Below are 21,470 nucleotides of genomic sequence, written 5' to 3'. Positions count from 1 at the left end.
CACTATGCTACCAGAGCTCCCAAAGGAAAAAAAAACATCTGGGTAATTTCAAATTGAGATTTATCTATTGTGAAATTCTGTTTTCTTGTATCAGTCGTTCCATTTAATAACTCTATAAAGTGCACAGAGCTTCATTATTACATTTTTTGGCTTACTTTGTACAGCATTTATTTTTCACGTTGTTTCTGATTATAATGCTGGTTGTTCTATGCTTTGTACAGCTCGCTCAGCCATTGCAGGAAGTTGTGTCAATGATGGCGTGCACATCATTAGAGGTTACAGCTTATCTTCCTCACCATTTGCTACCCTGTGTGGTGATGAGATCCTTGCTCCTGTCACCATCTCTGGTCCACTGCTGCTTAACTTCTACTCTAACGCATACATCACGGATTTTGGATTCAGAATTTCTTATAGGATAACCTGTGAGTAGCCATAATGATTAGTTTGGAGTTTTCTTTTCTTTTTCTTCCTAATTTATTTGTTTGTTTGGTGTGTGTGTGCAGTTCATATAAGGATATTTATTTGTGATTCATATTATCACTAGCTTGAAGCTTCAGAAGACTTTCAGGGAAAAAAAAAGTTTATTAGGTGCCTGGTTCAAAAATTTTAGACAATTTTCTTTAAAAATAAAGAGAAGGGGCTTTTTTTTGTAACTTTGGCTGCACCGGCCCTTTGAAAATACAGTGGGGAATAAAGGTCTTTATTTGGATAATTGATGTGCAAATGAACTTTACTGATACCTTTAGTTGTTTGTACATTACACAATGGTGTCTTTTTAATATGGATTATCCAGATCATGTTTACTTCCCCAAATCACTTTGCTAATATGAAAATAAGTGTTTTATAAATCTAGAAGAAATGTAAGAGAAAATCTTAATGCTCTTCTGTTAGGAAAGGAAACTTTTTTATGCAAAAAGCACAATATGCAAAAAATGCAAACCCTAAAGAAAATGAAATGCATGCAACTACAATTTTTAAATTCTGTGTATCAAAGCCAAAGGGAAGAGGCAAGCCACTGATGGTTAAAGTCTTTGTGTTGTTGTTGTTGTTATGTGCCATTGAGTCAGACCTGACTCATAGCGACCCCTCCTTGGGTTTCCGAGACAGTATCGCTACGGAAGTAGATTGCCCAACCTTCCTTCCAAAGAGTGGCTGATGGGTTTGAACCACCAGCCTTCTGGTTAGCAGTCAAGTACCTTAGGTACTATGCTACCAGAGCTCCAAGATATTTTTATTCTTATAGTCAGTGTGATCTATGTTTATTTGATATAATAAGATTATATTTCCCTATTTGGAATAGTCTTTTTCTGTTCTGCAATAAACATGGTTGGTTAGTGGCTGACAACATTTTTACCACATCATTCCAACTTCAGTTAAATGGGCATCCAAATCTTGCAAAATCTTTATTTTGTCTATCTTTACTTGACCAACCCATTGCTAAAAGTAGAACATTAAAAAGTTTTCTTTCAAGTAAATTATTGTTTCCATTAGCAGAAAGGACTTAAAAAATGTTTATTTACTTATGAAGAAAGCTTTTGTAATTCATTTACATCAACAGTCGTCTGAACTTGACCCTCAACATTTGCAAAGTATGTGAGTATGTATGGTTTTTAAAGGTATTTTTTTGGCACAAAAAAGAATAGGTGAGCAATTAACATTTCTTCCCCAAGTTTTCTTGTTGTATAAACAAAATGATTGATTTGTCTTACTCTTTTGGTACAACAACTACTTAGAGGAGTTAAACCTTGCTTCATACCTTTCTCAACTTTTATCCTTTATTTTCCTGAAACAGTGTATGCAAGTTTCAGCATATCTATTACAAGATTTTCATTTAAAGAGTGTTGTTTTTATTAAGACTTCAAATTCTTACAGTGTGTAAATTTGGAAGTTGTCTAACCATTAAAGCTTTCATAGACCACATGATTGTGTACAAATGAAATAGAGGAATGTCTACATCAATCTCCATTTAATTGAGATTGTACATTTAATGCAGATGTACCCAGGGGTCTGAGCGCATGATTACATATCGGCATATAGAGAATAGCTTTCCCTGCAAGGTGGGCTCAGCTGAAATTATAATGATATAGAGAACCTTAACTGGCAGCCATGATTTTTTTTTCTTATTTCCAAAAGATGTAAATGGATACATCCATGGATAGTATATAAACCCACTGAAATAGTATCAAAATGTACCAACTTCATTATAATTTTGGTGTTCTCGGAAGAAAGATTGGTCAATCTGCTTCCATAGGAAACCCAAGGAGGAGTCACTATGAGTTGGGTCCAACTCCACAGCAGTGAGTTTGGTTTTGTTTGTTTCTTTGTTTTGGAATATAAAAAATACAAGCCCTTTTGTACTGTGGTGAGAGTGGAGTCCTTTCTACATTAAGTGACACAATTTGATCCTCCAATGTAAACCAAGAAATATTGCAGCATTTTAAATTATTTATAAAAAGGCTTTCATGATATGTTTATGACTGCCATTTTATTGACTAATAGTAGCAACGTAGGCTGCTGATTTCTGGAGTCACGGTGAGGAGTGGGCCTGTCTCTCCTGCTTGTTGAGGGCTAAGAGTACAAATCTGGGCAGATGTGCTTCTTCTCCATCTCACAATTAAATAGAAATACATAGGAGCTGAGAACCCATAGAGGAACCCATAGAGGGAGCTTGAAAGTACCAAAATGATTTCCTACACTGCACTTCATGAAATTCTCTCCCTAACAGTGGAGGTTTAAATCGATATTATTTAAAATTTCTAGATATCAGTCCATCCTGGGCCCATGTGCCCAGAACTTCCTGACATCTCTCAACTTCCAGTTCCTGCTGTCATCTCTCTCTCTCGATCTTTCAGTTACATGTAGAGAATGGAGCATTTATACCCATGGAGCATTTATTTCTAAGATGTGCCTCAAAATATCCTTCCCTGCTTCCTGTTTCTTTGCTGTCTCTTCTTTTTTTCCCCATGAAAAAGTCAGGGTTATTTGTAAGCACAATGAAGAGATATTTGAGTTACTTTAAGAAAAGGAATTATTCTCTCTCTTATGGAAAAGACTACAATACTATAGAATATTTAAGAATTATCTTTCCACACATAATAACTGTTACCTGCATATTCCCTTGTCTTTTGTTGCAGCCTGTGGTGGTGTGTTCAACTTCTCCACTGGAATCATCCGGAGTCCTGCCTATTCATATTCAGACTATCCCAACAACATGTACTGTTTATATGTCATCACCGTTAGAGATGACAGAGTGATTCAGATCAAGTACGTAGGAAAAATTTACTTTCTTAATAAAAATCTTTTCAGCTCTATTTACAGAAAACATATTCCTTTGCTGATGGAAAGTATTGATTCTTATCAGAAGTGCATACGGAAATCTAGGGGGGGAAGCGAGGTTCCTGTACAGTAGTAGGAAACTAGAAAACTGGCTTCCTTCCCTCCATGCAAGCAAATAACGATTCAGTGGGGAAGAACAGGTACTCCACTTGTTAAAATTGTTGATATAATTTTCCCAGAGTTGCAATGGAGCTTCATATAATGGTTTGAAATCACAGTGGACAGCAAGAGCAAGAGAAGAGACACTCTTCATTTGTTGGGCATTTATTATATACAAGGACTTGAATTAACACTTACTATCTTATTTAGGCGGCTGGCAGTTCAAACCCACCAGCCACTCCTCGGAAGGAAGGTTGGGCAATCCTACTTCCGTAGTGATACTGCCTTGGAAACCCAAGGAGGGGTCGCTATGAGTCGGGTTTGACTCGACGGCACATAACAACAACAACAACAACATCTTATTTAGCTCTTAAAACAGTCATGCAAAGTATATTAATTTCTCATTCACCAATGAGAAAACTTAGACTCAGAGAAATCAAAATAAAAGAATATATAGACACAATTAAATGGGGAGTTAAAATTTGAGTTCATGTTAGGTTTCCTGCAAAGATCATGTCCTTTCTATTTCTCTATGCTGTCTGTCAAAGGGTTAGTTTTCTAACCACTTAAAGAATTGTTATTTATGTATATATCAGAACACAGTTAAACTAGTGCTATTAAGAGACACTGTGCACATATCTAAAGTAAAATGAGTTTACAAGATTGTAAACAGGGAACCAGAGACATCAATTGGCAAGTAAGGACAACTATAAACAAAAAGAGGGAAAAGACTGTGTAGTTACAGAACTTCTAAATGGAGAGGAAGTTAAGAGAGTTGCAAGATACAATGGACTGTTCTAAACTCGGGGATAAATTTATAAATCATAGGGTAACCTCAAAGAGACATCATACATCCTCATTAAAATTCTTCCTCTAATTCTAAACAAAAAACAAAACCACTGCCATCAAGTTGGTTCTGACTCATAGCTCTCCCCATTGGGATTCCAAGGCTGTAAATCTTTTTGGATGTAGATTCCTCCCATGAAGTGGCTCATGGGTTCGAACTGCCTACCTTTTGGTAAGCAGCCCAATGCCTTAACCACAACCACAGTGCCACTACAACTACTTACCTGCAGCAAGGATGATTAAGGAAATGCAACTTCCAGTCACCAGAATGATAAATAAAGCTCAAGACTGCTTCCATCTATGATGATATCTTTCCACCTCTGTGTTTCAGTGATACACAGCATGTCATGGAAAACTCTGGAGGTTGATATAGTTCACAGCACTATAGGATTTTCATAGAAGCCTGATGGGCTAGGACCATATCTTCTTCCCCTCTCTAATACTTCTGTGACCACTTACTGCCCTAAACATGATAAACTCTGCAGTTTACCTCTAAGGACCTTATATATGAAATGAGGCCTTGACTAGTCTCATTAAGCCTGGTTTGGTTATACGTCAGTAAATAGTCTATTATTTGGACTATCATTGTGTGCAAATCCCACCTGGCCAACTTGTAAGGAAAATGTTCCCCCCAAAATGCCTTTAAGTTCCAGGGGCAAAAGAAAAAACAAAATACAACCAGATAGCTAGAAGGCCTTTGAAGGGGTCACCTGCCTAGGAATGGTAACATAGTGTGGCTCTTGTTATTTGCTGCCGGCATAATACTTGTTTCTGGCAAGTGTATGATTACAGTTGCTAAAAGCTCGCATACATATTTTCTATATGTACATTTATTTATTTACTATGTTGTTGTGCACTGTCAAGCCTATTCCAACTCATAGTGACCCTATAGGATAGAGTAAAACTGCCCCAGAGGGGTTACAGATCGTAATCTTTATGGGAGCAGATTGCTAGTTCTTTTCTCCCATGGAGACTCTGGTGGGTTTGAACTAACAATGTTTTGGTTAGCAGCTTAGGGCTTAATCGATTTGCCACTGTAGTGCCATATATATATATATATATATATATATATATATGTATATGTATATGTATATGTATGTATGTATACATTTTCCCCCATTTTTTTTGACTGGTCTCTGGGTCTCACAATAGTCAAAGTTCACAATTCCATGTTTGAAAAATTATTTGTTTTGTACTTTCTAAAACCTACATTCTATGAAACAGATATTATTTTAGGTGCTGCCTACCTTGGTAAAACATAAATTCTTCTGTCAAGCCTTTCCAAATATACTGGCCACATAGAAGCTTCTGTCAGTGGATCTTTCTACATGTCTTCTGTGCTCTCCTGGGACAGTGATGCAAAATGAAAAAAATCCAAAATAAGTTCAAGTCGTCTTTGAATTTCAGAACCTTATTACAGAAAATAAGTGTGTTATCTATAAAAAAATCTAGATTTTTTAATGAAAAATATGTGTCGTACCCGACTCATAGTGACCCCTCCTTGGGTTTCTGATGCAGAATCACTATGGAAGTAGATTGCCCAGTCTTCCTTCTGAGGAATGGCTGGTGGATTTGAACTGCCAGCCTTCTGGTTAGAAGTCACATGACTTAGACACTACACCACCAGCGTTATCTATAGAGAATAAAAATGAAAATACTTCTTTTTAAAATTATATAGCTATTGTTCTACCTTTCTTTTACAAAAACATTAAATGTTACATATCATTAAAAAAAAAGAAAAAAGAAAGAAAATTTCTATTTTGATCTTCATCATCAGTATGAACAAATTCAACAAAAATATAGTTTAGAAAAATAAACAGATCCTTTTCTTAATCTTTTTCAAAGGAAATATGTATTGTAATCATTGGATATTTTCAAAATTATATTATATATTAGTTATTCCAACTTCTAACAACAGTAACACACCTGAGAAAGCAGAACAAACAAAAATGAGTAGAGGATGTCCAGAAATTTATACAAGTTTTTCAAAGAAAATACACTATAATAAACACCACCAGAAGGAAAAATAGGTAGAAAGCCTTGCTTGTTTGGGAAATTTACTTTGAGTGTTTTTTAAGTGTTTTTTCATTACTTGATATAGTTATAACTTGAAGAGTTACTTGAAATGACAAAGCATAAGGCCTAAGTTAGAAAAGTGTGTTAGATTATATAGGAAAATCCAGGGATGTATCTGTCAGGGCAGATTATAAATGGTAACAAACACCCCAAGGCAAGTAGTTTAGCTTAATATGTTTATTTCTCACTCATGCTGTATGTCACTAAAAAGACAACAAAAGAAGAGAAGACCAAAATGGATGACAGAAGAGACTCTGAAACTTGCCCTTGAGCAGACAGTAGCTAAAGCAAATGGAAGAAATGACAAGGTAAAAGGGCTGAACCGAAGATTTCAAAGAGCAGCTCGGGAAGACAAAGCCAATTACTATAATGAAATGTGCAAAGACCTGGAGTCTGAAAACCAAAAAGGAAGAACACACTCAGCATTTCTCAAGCTGAAAGAATTGAGGAAAAATTTAAACCTCGAGTTGCAATACTGAAAGATTCTAAGGGCAAAACATTGAATGATGCAGGGAACATCAAAAGAAGATGGAAAGAATACACAAAGTCACTGTACCAAAAAGAACTGGTCCGTCTTCATCCATTTCAGGAAGTGTCATATGATCTAGAACCAATGGTACTGAAGGAGGAAGTCAAAGCTGCAATGAAGGAATTGGCGAAGAACAAGGATCCAGGAATTGATGGAATACTCATTGAGATATTTCAACAAACAGATGCCACACTGGAGGCACTCACTTGGTTATGCCAAGAGATTTGCAAGACAGTTACCTGGCCAACTGACTGGAACAGATCCATATTTGTACCCATTCCAAAGAAAGGTGATCCCACAGAATGTGGAAATTATCAAACAATATCATTAATATCACACACAAGTAAGATCTTACTGAAAATAATTCAAAAAGGGTTGCAGCAGTATATTGACAGAACTTCCAGAAGTGCAAGCTGGATTCAGAAGAGGATGTGGAACAAGAGATATCATAGCTGTTGTCAGATGGATCTTGGCTCAAGGCAAATACCAGAAAGATGTTTAGTTGTGCTTTATTGACTATGCAAAGGCATTGATTGTGTGGATCATAACAAATTATGGATAACATTGGGAACAATGGGAATTCCCAAACACTTGATTGTACTCATGAGGAACCTGTACCTTGACCAGGAGGCTGTCGTTCGAACGGAACAAGGGGACACTGCATAGTTTAAAATCAGGAAGGGAGTGTGTCAGGGTTGTATCCTTTCCCCATACTTATTCAATCTATATGCTGAGCAAATAATCCGAGAAGCTGGACTATATGAAGAAAAACATGGCATCAGGATTGGAGGAAGAATCATTAACAACCTGAGATATGCAGACAATACAACTTTGCTTGCTGAAAGTAAGGATGACTTGAGGCACTTACTGATGAGGATTGAGGAACACAGTCTGCAGTATGGATTACATCTCAATATAAAGAAAACAAAAATCCTCACAACTGGACCAATAAGCAGCATCACGATAAATGGAGAAAAGATTGATGTTGTCAAAGAATTCACGTTGCTTGGTTCTACAATCAATGCCAATGGAAGCAGCAGTCAGGACATTAAATGACATGTAGCACTGGGCAGGTCGGCTGCGAAGGAACTGTTTCAAGTGCTGAGGAGCAAGGATGTCTCCATGAGGACTAAGGTGTGCCTGACACAGGCCATGATATTTCCAATCATCTCATATGCATGTGAGAGCTGGACAATGAATAAGGAAGACCGAAGAAGAGTTGATGCTTTTGAGTTGTGGTGCTGGCGAAGAATGCTGAAAGTACCGTGGACTGCCAAAAGAACTAACAGATCTGTCTGGAGGTAGTGCAGCCAAGATGCTTCTTGGAAGTGAGGATGGCCAGACATCATCTTACCTACTTTGGTCATGTTGTCAGAGGGGACCATTCCCTGGAGAAGGATGTCATGCTTGGTGAGGTGGAGAGTTGATGAAGGAGGGGAAGGCCTTCGATGAGATGGATTGACACAGTGGCTGCAACAATGGGCTCAACTATAGCAAAGATCATGGAGCTGGCGTGGGATCGGGCAGTGTTTCCTTCTGCTGTGCATGGGGTCTCTATGAGTCGGAAAAGACTCGACAGCGCCTAACAACAACAACGTGACATGCTATATGTCCAGTGAGGCCTCACAAGGAAGCTCTGTTTATTGTGATCACTCAGAGACCCATGCTCATGGAAGTTTAATTTCTACTGATGTTTCCATGATCATCACTTCAGAGGAAGGTAATATAGCAAATCAAGTGGTAGTTTTTAAAACATATTCCAAAAAGAAATGCATATTACATCTGCTCACATTTCACTGGCAAAAGCAAATCTTATGGTCATGTTAAACCTGAAGAACTGTTCAGAAAGGGAATCCCACAATCAAATGCCTTTGCATAGTCAAAGGCAGAGAGATGAGGATATGTGGAGAGGTTCCAGTGACCACCAAATGAGTTTAAGTGTGAATTTATTCTTATAGCAGTGAAATGTGACTCAAGAAAAGTAAGTTGACTTTTCTACCACTAGGGTTTTATATATATTTTTTCTTTTATGAGAAATGACTTATTTCATATTTTTTATTTTCAAAATCACAATAATAACAATAACATTAATTTTTTAAGCATTTACTATATGCTAGGTAAGGAGCTCCAGTGGTGCAGTGGTTAAAGCATTTCACTGCTAACCAAAAGGTTAGTGGTTTGAACCCTCCAGCTACTCCATGGAAGAAAGATGAGGCAGTCTGTTTCCATAAAGTTTTATAGCCTTGGAAACCCAGTGGTGGTCACTCTGAGTTGAATTCAATTCAATGTTTGTGAGTTTGGTTTTTATGTGCCAGATACGATAGTTTTGTTTTTCACATATTATTTCACTGATTCTTACTATAACTCACATTTGGAAAACAGGAATACAGAGACTGAGGGAGAGAAAATTGATCTATGCTTCTAAAGCCAGGACTTAATCCATTATATTAGCTTTCTTCCCATAAGTAAAGAATAAGATAATAGTACCACTTTATCTTTCAAAATAATGAGGGAGCAGAGTAAATGCCATATTTTAAATGAGACTGAATAACTAACGTGTTGCTTAAATGATAAATAAAAATTACATCAGCTTGTCAAGACTTGATTTCAAATGGACTTACTGGGTCCTAGACTGCAAACTCCTTGTCTAGGTTTGTATCTTACTCATCTTTATATCCCTGTCTCCTATCACACTCTTGTGGGTACTCTAAAGTTTTGGCTAAACTTTTTAATTGATCAGTAAACTAATATTCCCTATTAAGTGAATCGTTTTTTTTCTAATTTTAGTCATTGCCTTGTCCTTTTGTTCCCTAAGAACAAAGGTACAATTTAAATAGAGAACATCAGTATTAACAAGGTACATTTCACAGGTTCAGTGATTTTGATGTGGTTCCCTCCACCTTCTGCTCCCAAGACTACCTGGCAATTTATGATGGTTCTAACTTCAGTGATCCCCTTCTTGGCAAATTCTGTGGCTCCACACTTCCCCCAGATATTAAGAGCAACAATAACAGTTTGTTCCTGGTATTCAAGACAGATCCATCTCAAACAGCAAGAGGGTGGAAGATAACTTTCCGACAGACGTTGGGTAAGAACTTTGACATGTAAATCTATTTTTCATTACTGTAACCTACCTTTCTGCTTTATTTATTTTTTTATCTGACTACAGTTGCCTTTCATTTAAGTTTAGAGTGATATATCATGGAAAGTCACAGTTTTACAGAGTATGTATGATATCTTTTGAGTAAAAAAATATATATATATTCAATAAACCTACCCCTTCAGCATACAAAAGCAAAAGTGTCTACATGACCATCTCCAGTGAACCCTGAGCCTCATATCACCTGTGGAAGTACTAGAACTGAAGGGAAAAAAAAAAATCTTCTGCTTTCAAGCTGATTTTGACTCATGGAGACACCATGTGTTATAAAGTAGAACTGCTCCATTGTGTGTTTTTTGGCTATATTCTTTATGGAAGCAGATCTTCAGCAGGGCTTTGAATTGGTTCAAAATAATAATTGCATGGTAAACAAGGGCCATGTACATGTTACACAGCAATGAAATCTGCTGTCCATGGTCTTTTGATCCCAGTAAGAAACAAACAGCTGTGCCACACTCAAAGATGGCAGCCAACTGCACTGCTTTCAATATTTGCTGTTGTTTGGAGTCTTGCCAATAATGTTTCTCTCCAAAAGTCCTACCACAGTCCTTCCTCCTGAAAGTTTTGGGAAACTAATGGCAGGGATTAGATTATTAGCATGACTCTGGAGAGGAACATAACATTCAAAGCAGCATGGTCCAACACCCTCTTTGAGCAGGGCGTAAATGTTTGTTTCCTACTTGGATCAAAATACCTTGGGCAACAGGTTTGGTTGCTATGCAATGCATACATGACCCTTGTTTCAATACATACATGGCCCTTGTTACTGAACTGTTTTAAACTGGTTCGAAGCCCTGACCTCCAGGCCTTTCTTCTGTTGCTGGTGGATGGGTTAAAATGGCCATCCTATAGGTTTAGTACATGAGCACAAACTGTTTGCAATGGAAGTAGCAGAAGTTGAGCCTAAAGGCAGGCAAAATTGAGATCAAGAGATGGCCCCACACCTGTGCTGACTTTATTCTTAAATTGGTAAAGACAATTGGAGAATATTGTAAAGCATGTATAGCCAGATTTGCTTTCTAGAAAAATGTCTTTGATAGCAGGGTGGAGGAAGGCTTTAGAAACCATAAGACCCAAAAAGGAAAAAAAAAAAAAAAAAAACTATAGAAATTTGGTTGGGAAATGTTGAAGGCTCAGACTAACACATAGGAATGGAAACAGAGGTAAGAGTAGAAATCTCAGAGGTATTCAGAAAATGAAATACATTGGAAATAAAGTGTTTGGCAGTTGATGACATATTACATGAGGACACAAGTTGAAAATGACTTTTTATGGATAACTTGTTGGATGGTGGTGCCTTAGGAGGCTAAGTTTTGGGAGGGGGTGTTAAATTTTGTTTGGCAGGCCTGTGAGATATCTGAGAGGAAATATTTTGGTGGCAGTTGGAATGTGACAAGTAATTTGGGCTGGAGATAATGATCTGGGAGTCATTAGGAGAGATGGCAGGTAAAGCTGGGTCTGAGGATAAATTAAAAATAGTGCCCTTGTTAATTCCAGTTGCTTATGAGAAATAATTACCTATATAAACTTAACTCTAAGCTTTGAATCATTTAACATAGAAGGTAGTTACTCGGTTCTCTGCTTATTTATACTAATAGAATGTATCAATGTCACACTCTAAGATAATTTATATTTGACTTTAGAAGGTGTTTTGATTCTCCTGTTTGAATATAGATATGATTACTGTTCTGAAAACTAATAGCTCTTTAAATAAATAACCCTATGAAGATTCAGGGGAGCTCTGGTAGTGAAATGCCTAAGGCACTTGACTGCTAACTAGAAGGCTGGCAGTTCAAACCCACCAGCCACTCCTCGAAAGAAAGGTTGGGCGATCTACTTCCATAGTAATACTGCCTCAGAAACCCCAGGAGGGGTCGCTATGAGTCGGGGCCGACTCGATGGCAAATAACAACAACAACAACATGGACAGCCTTCATCTCGCTGTCTGTTACAATGCAGAACTTACCTTAAACTTCTTTACATTTGTCATGTTATCTTTTTCATGCATTTCTTGAGGGATGCAATTAGACAGTTGTGTTTTGAAGTCTTCCCAATAAAACACAGGCATCATGACAAATTGTATGAGAAAATCACTTTGCTACCTATCCTACTTAGTTATATCAACAGTAACTTGAAAGCAAGTCTCACGGGCAGACAGAGTATTGCCTTAAAATAATTTCCTAAGTGAAATGGCATATAAAACACAGAAGACAATTTTGAAAGAAAAATTAATTTTCCTTTGGAGATTTTTTTTATAAAAGAATGCATAGATTCTTGTCTTTAGCACAGACTTTAGAATCAAAACAGCATATGCTTACATTTGATCTTGTTACCTGCTTTCAAGTTGTTTTCCTTATTCCTAATATATTCTCATAGTCCCTGGGGGGTAGAAACAGCACGTTTGGCTGCTAATCACAAGGTGGGTAGTTTAAGTCTATGGAGAGGTGACTCAGAAGAAGGGCCTGGCAGTCTGCTTCTAAAAAATCAGTCCTTGAAAACCCAGTGGAGCACAGTTCTACGCTGACACACACAGGGTCTCCACGAGTCTGAATCAAATTGACCACAATTTTTTTGTTTTTAAATGTATTTCATATGACCAATGAAAAGTTTATCTTAAAAGCTGTCCACACTGTTGTCATCTGCATGTTGTTGTTGTTGTTATTTGCTGTCGAGTCGGACCCGACTCATAGCGACCCCTCCTTGGGTTTCTGAGGCAGTATCACTACAGAAGTAGATTGCCCAACCTTCCTTCCGAGGAGTGGCTGGTGGGTTTGAACCGTCAGCCTTCTGGTGAGCAGTCAAGTGCCTTAGGCACTACACCACCAGAGCTCCCATCATCTGCATGCAGCCTCCCAAATTTATCTGGTGTTCCTTAGCGTCCTTAAAGTCATTTGTTTTCTGAGCTACAGAGAAGACATTTTCAGACTGAGGGTGATTTTTTCTGAACTGGAATCTCACAGGAGGAAAATCTTGCGTGCTGTCAGAAGCATTGTCTATGCATGAGTCATTGAACACTTACAACCCATTGCTTTTTTTCTCTGGTTGCAGAGAAAAAATCTAAGTGTAGAGAACAGAAATGGAATTCAATTACTTGACAGCATTGTACTAGCACTGTTTTTCATGGTGATGATTTTTCATTTATATAATGCCATGGGCCACTTAGAAATACTTATGAAGCAATTTAAAATAATTGTTAAAGACAATTTTTAACTGAAAACCTAAATATTATAATTTTTTATTAGTTTGATGTCACAGAGTTTTCAGTACCATAGATATTAGTGTACCAGTACCTTTTCTTTATTTTGGTTGGTTTGGTTTTTATTGTCTGTGGTGATGAAAAGAATTTGTAGAACCTTTTAGTTAAAGGTCTGGATAATAGACTTAGACTTCGCTATAGGATGTACAGCCTTTGTATTCCCACTCACCTGCTTAAAACTACCCTGCTTCCCTGTAAAGAAAGGGAAAGCAGCTTCATGGCAGCTGCTTAGATTATAGTCATAAAAGGAAAAGGTTGGACCTCAGAGCAAATTTTCGTTTCCAAGGCTGTTAGTTCATGCAGAACACTGTCGTCACTGAGTAAGTAATTGGAGTGACATGGAAAACCATTTTAGTCTATGAAATTTTGGTATGATTATATCTTGACTGGGTAGTTAAGTACTCAACAAGTTAAGTAAAAACCAGAAAACCAAACTCAGTGCTGTTGAGTCAGATCTGACTCATAGCGACCCCTCCCTGGGTTTCTGAGGCGGTTTCTATATGGAAGTAGATTGCCCAATCTTCCTTCCCAGGAATGGCTGGTGGGTTTGAACTGCCAGCCTTGTGGTTAGCACCCAAATGCCTTAGGCACCCAGAGGCACCTTGGAAGACAAGGCCTGGTGATCTGCTTTTGAAAGGTCACAGCCTTGAAAGTCCTATGGAGTGGTTCTACTCTGCACACATGAGCGCACCATGAGTCAAGATTGATTCTGCACTAACTGACAACATCTTGACTAATCGCTAAGTTGATTTTTGCAAATTTGTATACATATCTGGCAATAGGTTATAAACATTTACTTTAATTTTTCAAAAGTTCGTAAAGAACCATACTTACATAATTATGTGATTACTAAGTAAACTTCTTTGTCAATGGTTATATTTGTATTGCTAGGGGTTAGAGTGAATTTTGGGAAAATAATCTCTAGTTTTTTGCTTATTACTAAATATATAGTGAAATTGGGTCTCTTGTCATTGAACTTTTGTGATTCAGGGGCCAAGTGCAACAGATTCAAGGTGTTGTTGTTCTGTGCCATCAAGTCGGACCCGATTCATAGATTCATAGCAACCCCTTCTTGGCTTTCTGAGGTGGTATGGAAGTAGATTGCCCAACCTTCCTTCCCAGGAGTGACTGGTGGGTTTGAACCACCAGCCTTCTGGTTAGCAGTCAAGTGCCTTAGGCACTACACTACTAGAGCTCCTAGATTCAAGGTAAGAGAAAGCAAAACAAGCAATTCAAGGGAGCGAGTATCTTGAGTATAAATTTGCTTTTCCCTTTTGCCCCCATGCAATCCAACACTACATGAATAATTGAACCTGAATGACAGATAACAGCAAAGTGATGATACTGGTCTTCAGGGATCTGTGAAATTGAAATTATCTTCAAATCTCTGTGCCTTTTTCTGGAGAGAGTCATAGCTTTTATCAGATTGTTAGTGGTGTGTGTGATAGCATGATGTTTAAAAAGCCATCAGATCTGAGGATTTTGTTGATGTAGGCATGCTCTGTAGAGCAGAATAGACAGTTATAAAAGACTCCTTTATTCTATTAACTTCTACTAGTTTAGTCTCTGCCACTCCTTTACCACTGGAGACGGCTTCAGCAATGACTATGCTTCTATGTGTAATTTTTCAAGCATTTCCTACATTGCAAATGTGTTTTTAACCATAAAATCTTCCAGTTCTCCTCACTATACTGGTCTCATGCCAGTGTTACTCAGTTGGTCTATTCATGACACATGCCCTTATTATCACTGTACTTCTGGATAGAGGATATGAGGGATTTACAGTAAATGTATTTACTGCAGAACCACAGTCATGTCATTTCTTTCTAAAATCATATATTTTGTAACTCTGTAGCAAAATTTCAATGTGAGGAACTGAACTTGGCCCAATTAGGTGGAAAGTGTGTAGGCGCTGGGAATCAGTGAGTTGCCGAGGAGAGAGTAAAGAGTGACCCCTACAGGGAGAATGTGTCCCAGAAGGACATGGCTGTCCCCTGAAGGAGCAGACATTTTTAGGCATAAGGCAAGGCCAGAAACCAGTGGTTCAGTTCCCCTAAGGCTATAACTACTGGACACATGACTCAAAGCTCCAGCTCCCTGTTTCCTACACCCTACATACTGCGGATTAGGATCAGTATCTGGCTTCCTCTACCTGGGCTAGATGCCATATGGAGAATGAATGAGTCACATGACATTAAGGTCAGACTCAGAGACCTTTGCTGTGAGACAAAGGTAAAAATACCAAAGCATATGCTTAATATGGACAAAGTGAATCATAGTGCAACAAAGGTGGAAACATGGCCTAATGGGAAAAGCTAGAGACTGGGAATCAGGTGGCCAAGATGCACTTGACTCATTATTTCATTTCCTGCTTCCAGAGCTTTGGAAAAGTCCTATAACATTTCTGAGCTCAAATTACATCTACAAAAATAAAACCTCATTTGAAATATTACAACTCCTTTTAAGAATACATTGGGGATTAAATAGATAAGTCCTGTAAAGTATCTTAGATGTCAGAAACAAAGGCTGTATAAATTAGAAAGTAGTATTGAAATTCAGAACTTCTCCAAAGCTCCATGACTTGCCCCACCCTAATTCCATCATGTGAAGTGTGGTGGTCATCATTCTCTACCAAACCACTTCATGGTACAAAGATTTCTTGCTCTTTCTTACCCATGTTGCACTGAAATCTAACCACCAAACTCTACAATACCTTTTATAGCTAAAATCTGAAATCAGAAGTTAAATTCTAATTAAATCCTAAGACCTCACATAGGCCCAGTACATAATTGTTATCCCTTTAATATTAGCTCAATAAATGAATTAAAGAATAAGTATATAAATTCATACTTCATAATTATATGTATATATGTATAAGTATATAAATTCATACTTCATAATTATAAATAAAATATACCATATGTTATCAATTATATCTAGAATAGCCTCATTCTCAAAATCCATATAATTCAGCTATTACACAGGGTACGAAACTGGATCACTCTCATCTCCAGAGAATTAGAAAGACTATATCAGACTCAACATTTGGGTCACATGGGCCTGATCTCTGGATTTTCACCTGTTAACATCTGGAAAACGTCTCTCAGACATGCTTAAAGAAGACAGTTGAGAGTAATGAGAGGAAATTGAGCAGGGGTTCACTTATCAGAGGGGACAGGAAAAGAAGGAGGGGGAGAAGAGAAAGCTGAAGAGGCTCTGGGGGCACTAAGTTGGAAAATACAGTCACAACAACACTTTGATTGCTCACTAAAGCTTCTAATTATTTTTACGTTTCACAGTTCTGGTGTTTGGATGTTGAAAGACGTTCTAAAATTCTTTAGTTTAAAAATAAAAGAATAAACTTATAAACAGTCAATGACATCAATAGTATATATGTATGTGTCTTCATGCGCTTCTTAGCAGCCTAATATTAGCTACAGATCTAAATTGCTTTTAGAAGTATAAGTGAAATAAGATAGTTGAATTATAACTTGAGTAATTTTATAAACCATTGCTCAAATAACTCAGTTTAGCAATAATGGGAGTAGTACTTGAAAGGAACCAAGAAATAATGTTTTTCTCTTTTCTTAATGTCATTGCTGTCTGATGAAGTCTGAGAATGAGATGAGCTGAAACTGTAAACCCATTTGCAGAAAACTAGACTAAGCTTATTTCCGCCCTTTTTAAGCTCTGTAACTTTCACTGGTGATTAGACTTCCCTTGGGAGATAACGATAAGGTTATCTGCAGTTTATTCTTTGTGGGGTTTATTGAAAAAGTTTTTTTGCTGAACTGAGAATGTGGCAATGGGATAAAGAAATCAACAAATGCTTAGTTCACCAAGACCTTACAAAAGCAAGTAGACAGAAGTGAAATTCCAAATTAACAAAAGGAAAGGAAATGTTTTTATTAAAACATATTTTAACCTCAGAGTCTGTAACCCCTGAAATGACCAGATTGCTGTCCCATCTTGAAGGCTAGGACTGGCCTTGGGAAAATAAAGCCAGATGGTACCGTGGAGACAAAAGAAAGTGATGAAATTGTAAGATAACACTTTGAAAAACATTCAAGTGAACAAGTGATTGGAAGCACTTATTTTGCATGACCTAAGCCACACCAGCCCTTCCCAAAATGCAACCCAGTTTTGTCTCAGATAACTGGATGTTTTGGGTTAAATTATTTATAAATGAAGATTTACTATAGTAATCATGACCCTTATTCAGTCAGCTTGGCTTTAATATAATGTGGTCAGGAGAATAAAAGCAAAATAATCTAGTCAGCAATAAAAAAAATTTTTAAATATGCTTTGGTTGCAAATCAGCTGTTTAGAAATAAAACATTCGTAGGGCTAGCCAACTGTATTCTCATCATTCTAATAAAGGAAGAGTGTATTAACTTTATGTGGTAGCTTTACATTCTGCTCACTTGCAAGTAAAGATCTGCCTCAAAAAACCAGGACACGATGTCAATGTGGCCTGTCTTTGGGCATCTACTGTGTGCCAAATGGAGTTCACAGTGCTTTGTGTTGATTATCTCATTTAATCCTCACAACTAACCTATGAGGCTAGGATGATCCCATTTTACAAATGAGACATAAGAATTTAAGACATTAAGTAATTTTGTTTGAGGGTAAAGAGCTTGTGAAAGGCAAAGTTAAGCTTTGGATGAAGCATGCCTGTCTATCAAAGTAATGCTTTTCCTGATAACCCTGTATTACTTCTTTGACAATCAATAAAAATACACAGTGCTAAAGAAGGATTCTTGGGAGTTTTCTGAAATGCAGGTCATTTCTCTACTATTTTGGGGGTGTGTTGTTGTTATATGCCGTCGTCGCAACTCATAGAGACCCCTCCTTGGGTTTCCAAGGTGTTATCACTGCAGAAGTAGATTGCCAAGCTTCCTTCCGAGGAGTGGCTGGTGGGTTTAAACCGCCAGCCTTTTGGTTAGCAGTCAAGAGCCTTAGGCACTGTGCTACCAGAGCTTCTATTTTGGGGGTAGAATTACTTATTTTCACTTTCATCTTCTCATTTGACACTGTCTTCTTTGTGATAGCATACCAGCCTGTACTTAGTCCCTGCATGGTGGTCTCTGTGTCTCCAATCCTCATTCTATTCCAAAAGGAAAGAAGGAAGTATAGAAGGGAGGGAAAGAAAAGAAGGAAGGAGGAGGAGAGGAGAGGATATAGAAGGAGAGGGGAGATAGGAGAGGAGAAAGACGTATGTATGTATAGTATATACGGGGGCTATAGTAATGCAATGGTTAAGCTGCTAAGCTGCTAACTGAAAGGTCAGCAGTTCAAACCCACACAGCAGCTCCACAGGAGAAAACCCTGGAGATCTGTTCCAGCAAAGATTACAGCCTAGGAAACCCTGTGGTGCAATTCTGCTCTGTCATAAAGGGTTGCTGTGAGTCGAAATTGACTTGATAGCACACAACATGTATACACGCACACACATATAATTCCATATATGTATGCAATAGAAACCCATTGTATGTCTGGTGTTGAGAGAAACAAATGTTGCATCTGTCTTGTAGGCATACTGGCAAAGAATTAGCATGGCTCTGGTGGCATAGTGCTTAAGGCATTTAACTGCTAACCAGAAGGCTGGTGGTTCAAACCCACCAGCCACTCCTCAGAGCTATGCAAGCCATGAGCTGTGCTTTGGGAATATAAAGACGAATTCAACACAGTCTGTTTTCTTGAGAAGCTCACAGTCAAAAAGAGGACTCAGCAAATAATTGTAAATTCAATATGATAAATGCTTTGTAACAGAAGTATATACAAAGTATATACTGTGCTGGCGAAGAATGCTGAAAGTACCATGGACTGCTAAAAGAACTAACTAACAGATCTTTCCTGGAGGAAGTGCAGCCAGAATGCTCCTTGGAAGCAAGAATGGCCAGACTTCGTCTCACCTATTTTGGTCATGTTGTAAGGAGGGACCATTCCCTGGAGAAGGATGTCATGCTTGGTAGGGTGGAGGGTCGACGAAAGAGGGGGAGGCCTTCAACAAGATGGACTGATACGGTGGCTGCAATGATGAGCTCAAGTATAGCAGGGATTGTGGGGCTGGCGCGGGATAGGGCAGTGTTTCGTTCTGCTGTGCATGGGGTCGCTATGAGTCGGAAACGACTCGATGGCACTTAACAACATGACAACAACAACATATACAAAGGGTCATGGAGGCACAAAAGAAGGTATCTGTTAAATGTACACTATACAACCTGAATTAAATTATGTGTTAACAGAAACAAATTACACATTCTAGTCAATGAGTGCCAAAGTTTGTTACTGAATTTATATATACATATATGACTGTGCTGATTATTGTCATGAACAAGAATCAGAACTCACATGCTGCAGTGCATAGCAGTCCAGAGAAAGAATAAAATGGATGTCAGAAGAGACTCTGAAACTTGCTGTTGAAAGTGGATTATCAAAAGCAAATGGAAGAAAGGATGAAATAAAAGTTCTGAACAGAAGACATCAAAGGGCAGCTGGAGAGACAAAGTAAAGTATTAAATGAGATGTGCAAAGAGCTGGAATTAGAAAACCAAATGGGAAGGACACACTCAACATCTCTCAAGCTACAAGAACTGAAGAAATATTCAAGCCTCTGGTTGCTATATTGAAGGCTACTATGGGGAAAATATTGAATGGCACAAAAGAAGCATCAAAAGAAGATGCAAAGTGTGATAGTTGGAGCTGTGTGTCAACTTGTCTGGACCACAATTCTGTGTGGTTTAAGCTGTTGTGATGTGGGTTGTTCTAATGATGGGATCAGATATATATGTTTTGAGCAGCCAATCCATTGAAAGGGAGTTTCTATAAGGGTGTAGCCTTCTTCCAATGTATTTATGGACATCTTGGGAAAAGAGACACTCTTCTGTGGTTCGGGATTCTGCCTACAACTGTCCATGAGCAAACAATCCACCATTCGGCCTGGAGATCTTGAATTCATCATTTGTTGGAGTCAACTGCTGGTGTACTGCCTGCCAACCCTGAGCTCCTCAGCCCCTGCAGCTGCGTGAGTCGGGAAAAGCCTCCAGCTTGATGTTTGATCCAAGAACTTGGGACTTGCCAGTTTCTGTAAGTGTGCAAGCCATTTTCCTAAGATAAATTTCTCTTTTTCTCTCTCTATAAGCTTTATGGGTTTTGTTTCTCTAGAGAACCCAGCCTAACACAGAAGGAATACACAGAGTCCCTTTACCAAAAAGAACTGATTGGTGTTCAACCATTTCAGGATGTAGCATATGATCAAGAACTGGTGGTACTGAAGGAAGAGAAGTCAAGTTGCACTGAAATTGGGGGAAAACAAGGTTCCAGGAATTGGTGGAATTCTCATTGAGATATTTCAACAAATGGATGCAAACTGGAAGTGCTTACATGTTTATGCCAAGGAATTTAGATGACAGCTACCTGGCCAACCAACTGGAAGAGATCCCTATTTATGCCCATTCCAAAGAAAGGTGATCCAACAGAAGGGGGAATTATTGAAAAATTTCATTAATATAATATACAAGTAAAATTTTGCTGAAGACAATTAAAAAATGGTTGCAGTAGTACATTGATAAGGAATTGCTAGAAATTTAAGCTGGATTCAAAACTGGACATGGAATGAGGGATATAATTGCTAATATCAGATGGATCTTGGCTGAAAGTGAAGAATATGGGAAAGATGTTTATGAGTGTTTTATTGACTCTGCAAAAGCAGTAGAATGTGTGGATCGTAGAAAATTGTAGACAACATTGCAATGAATAGGAATTCCAGACCACTTAATTGTGCTTATGAGGAACCTGGATATAGACCAAGAGGCAGTGATTCAAACAGAACACTGCGTGGTTTAAAATCAGGAAAGGTTTGTGTCAGAGTTGTATCCTTTCACCATATTTATTCAATCTGTATGCTGACCAAATAATCTAGAAGGAGGACTGTATAAAGAAGAACAGGCATCAGAATTGGAGGAAGACTCTTTAGCAACCTGTGATATGCAGAGGACGATCAATGACTGTTGTTGTTGTTGTTAAGTGCCATTGAGTCTTTTCCGACTCATAGCGACCCCATGCACAGCAGAATGAAACACTGCCTGATCCCGCGCCAGCCCCACAATCCCTGCTATACTTGAGCCCATCATTGCAGCCACCGTATCAATCCATCTCGTTGAAGG

The 21,470-nt window shown here is 38.1% G+C and overlaps 1 protein-coding gene across 1 annotated transcript in view; it reads left to right on the top strand.

Annotated features, from left to right (window-relative positions):
* CUBN (cubilin) overlaps positions 1 to 21,470 on the top strand; it is a 413,126-nt gene that overhangs the window by 353,420 nt on the left and 38,236 nt on the right. The window contains exons 57-59 of the mRNA XM_007936404.2: positions 222 to 422; positions 3,135 to 3,264; positions 9,757 to 9,974. Of these exons, the coding sequence (XP_007934595.1) occupies positions 222 to 422; positions 3,135 to 3,264; positions 9,757 to 9,974 (549 nt within the window). The remainder of the gene's footprint in view (positions 1 to 221; positions 423 to 3,134; positions 3,265 to 9,756; positions 9,975 to 21,470) is intronic.

This window comes from Orycteropus afer, unplaced genomic scaffold (assembly GCF_000298275.1).
Source record: "Orycteropus afer afer isolate SDZICR_OR568_19922 unplaced genomic scaffold, OryAfe1.0 scaffold00035, whole genome shotgun sequence".
Lineage (NCBI taxonomy): Eukaryota > Metazoa > Chordata > Mammalia > Tubulidentata > Orycteropodidae > Orycteropus > Orycteropus afer.
Note: the sequence above shows the minus strand (reverse complement) of the source record. Positions and strands in the feature narration are given on the sequence as shown.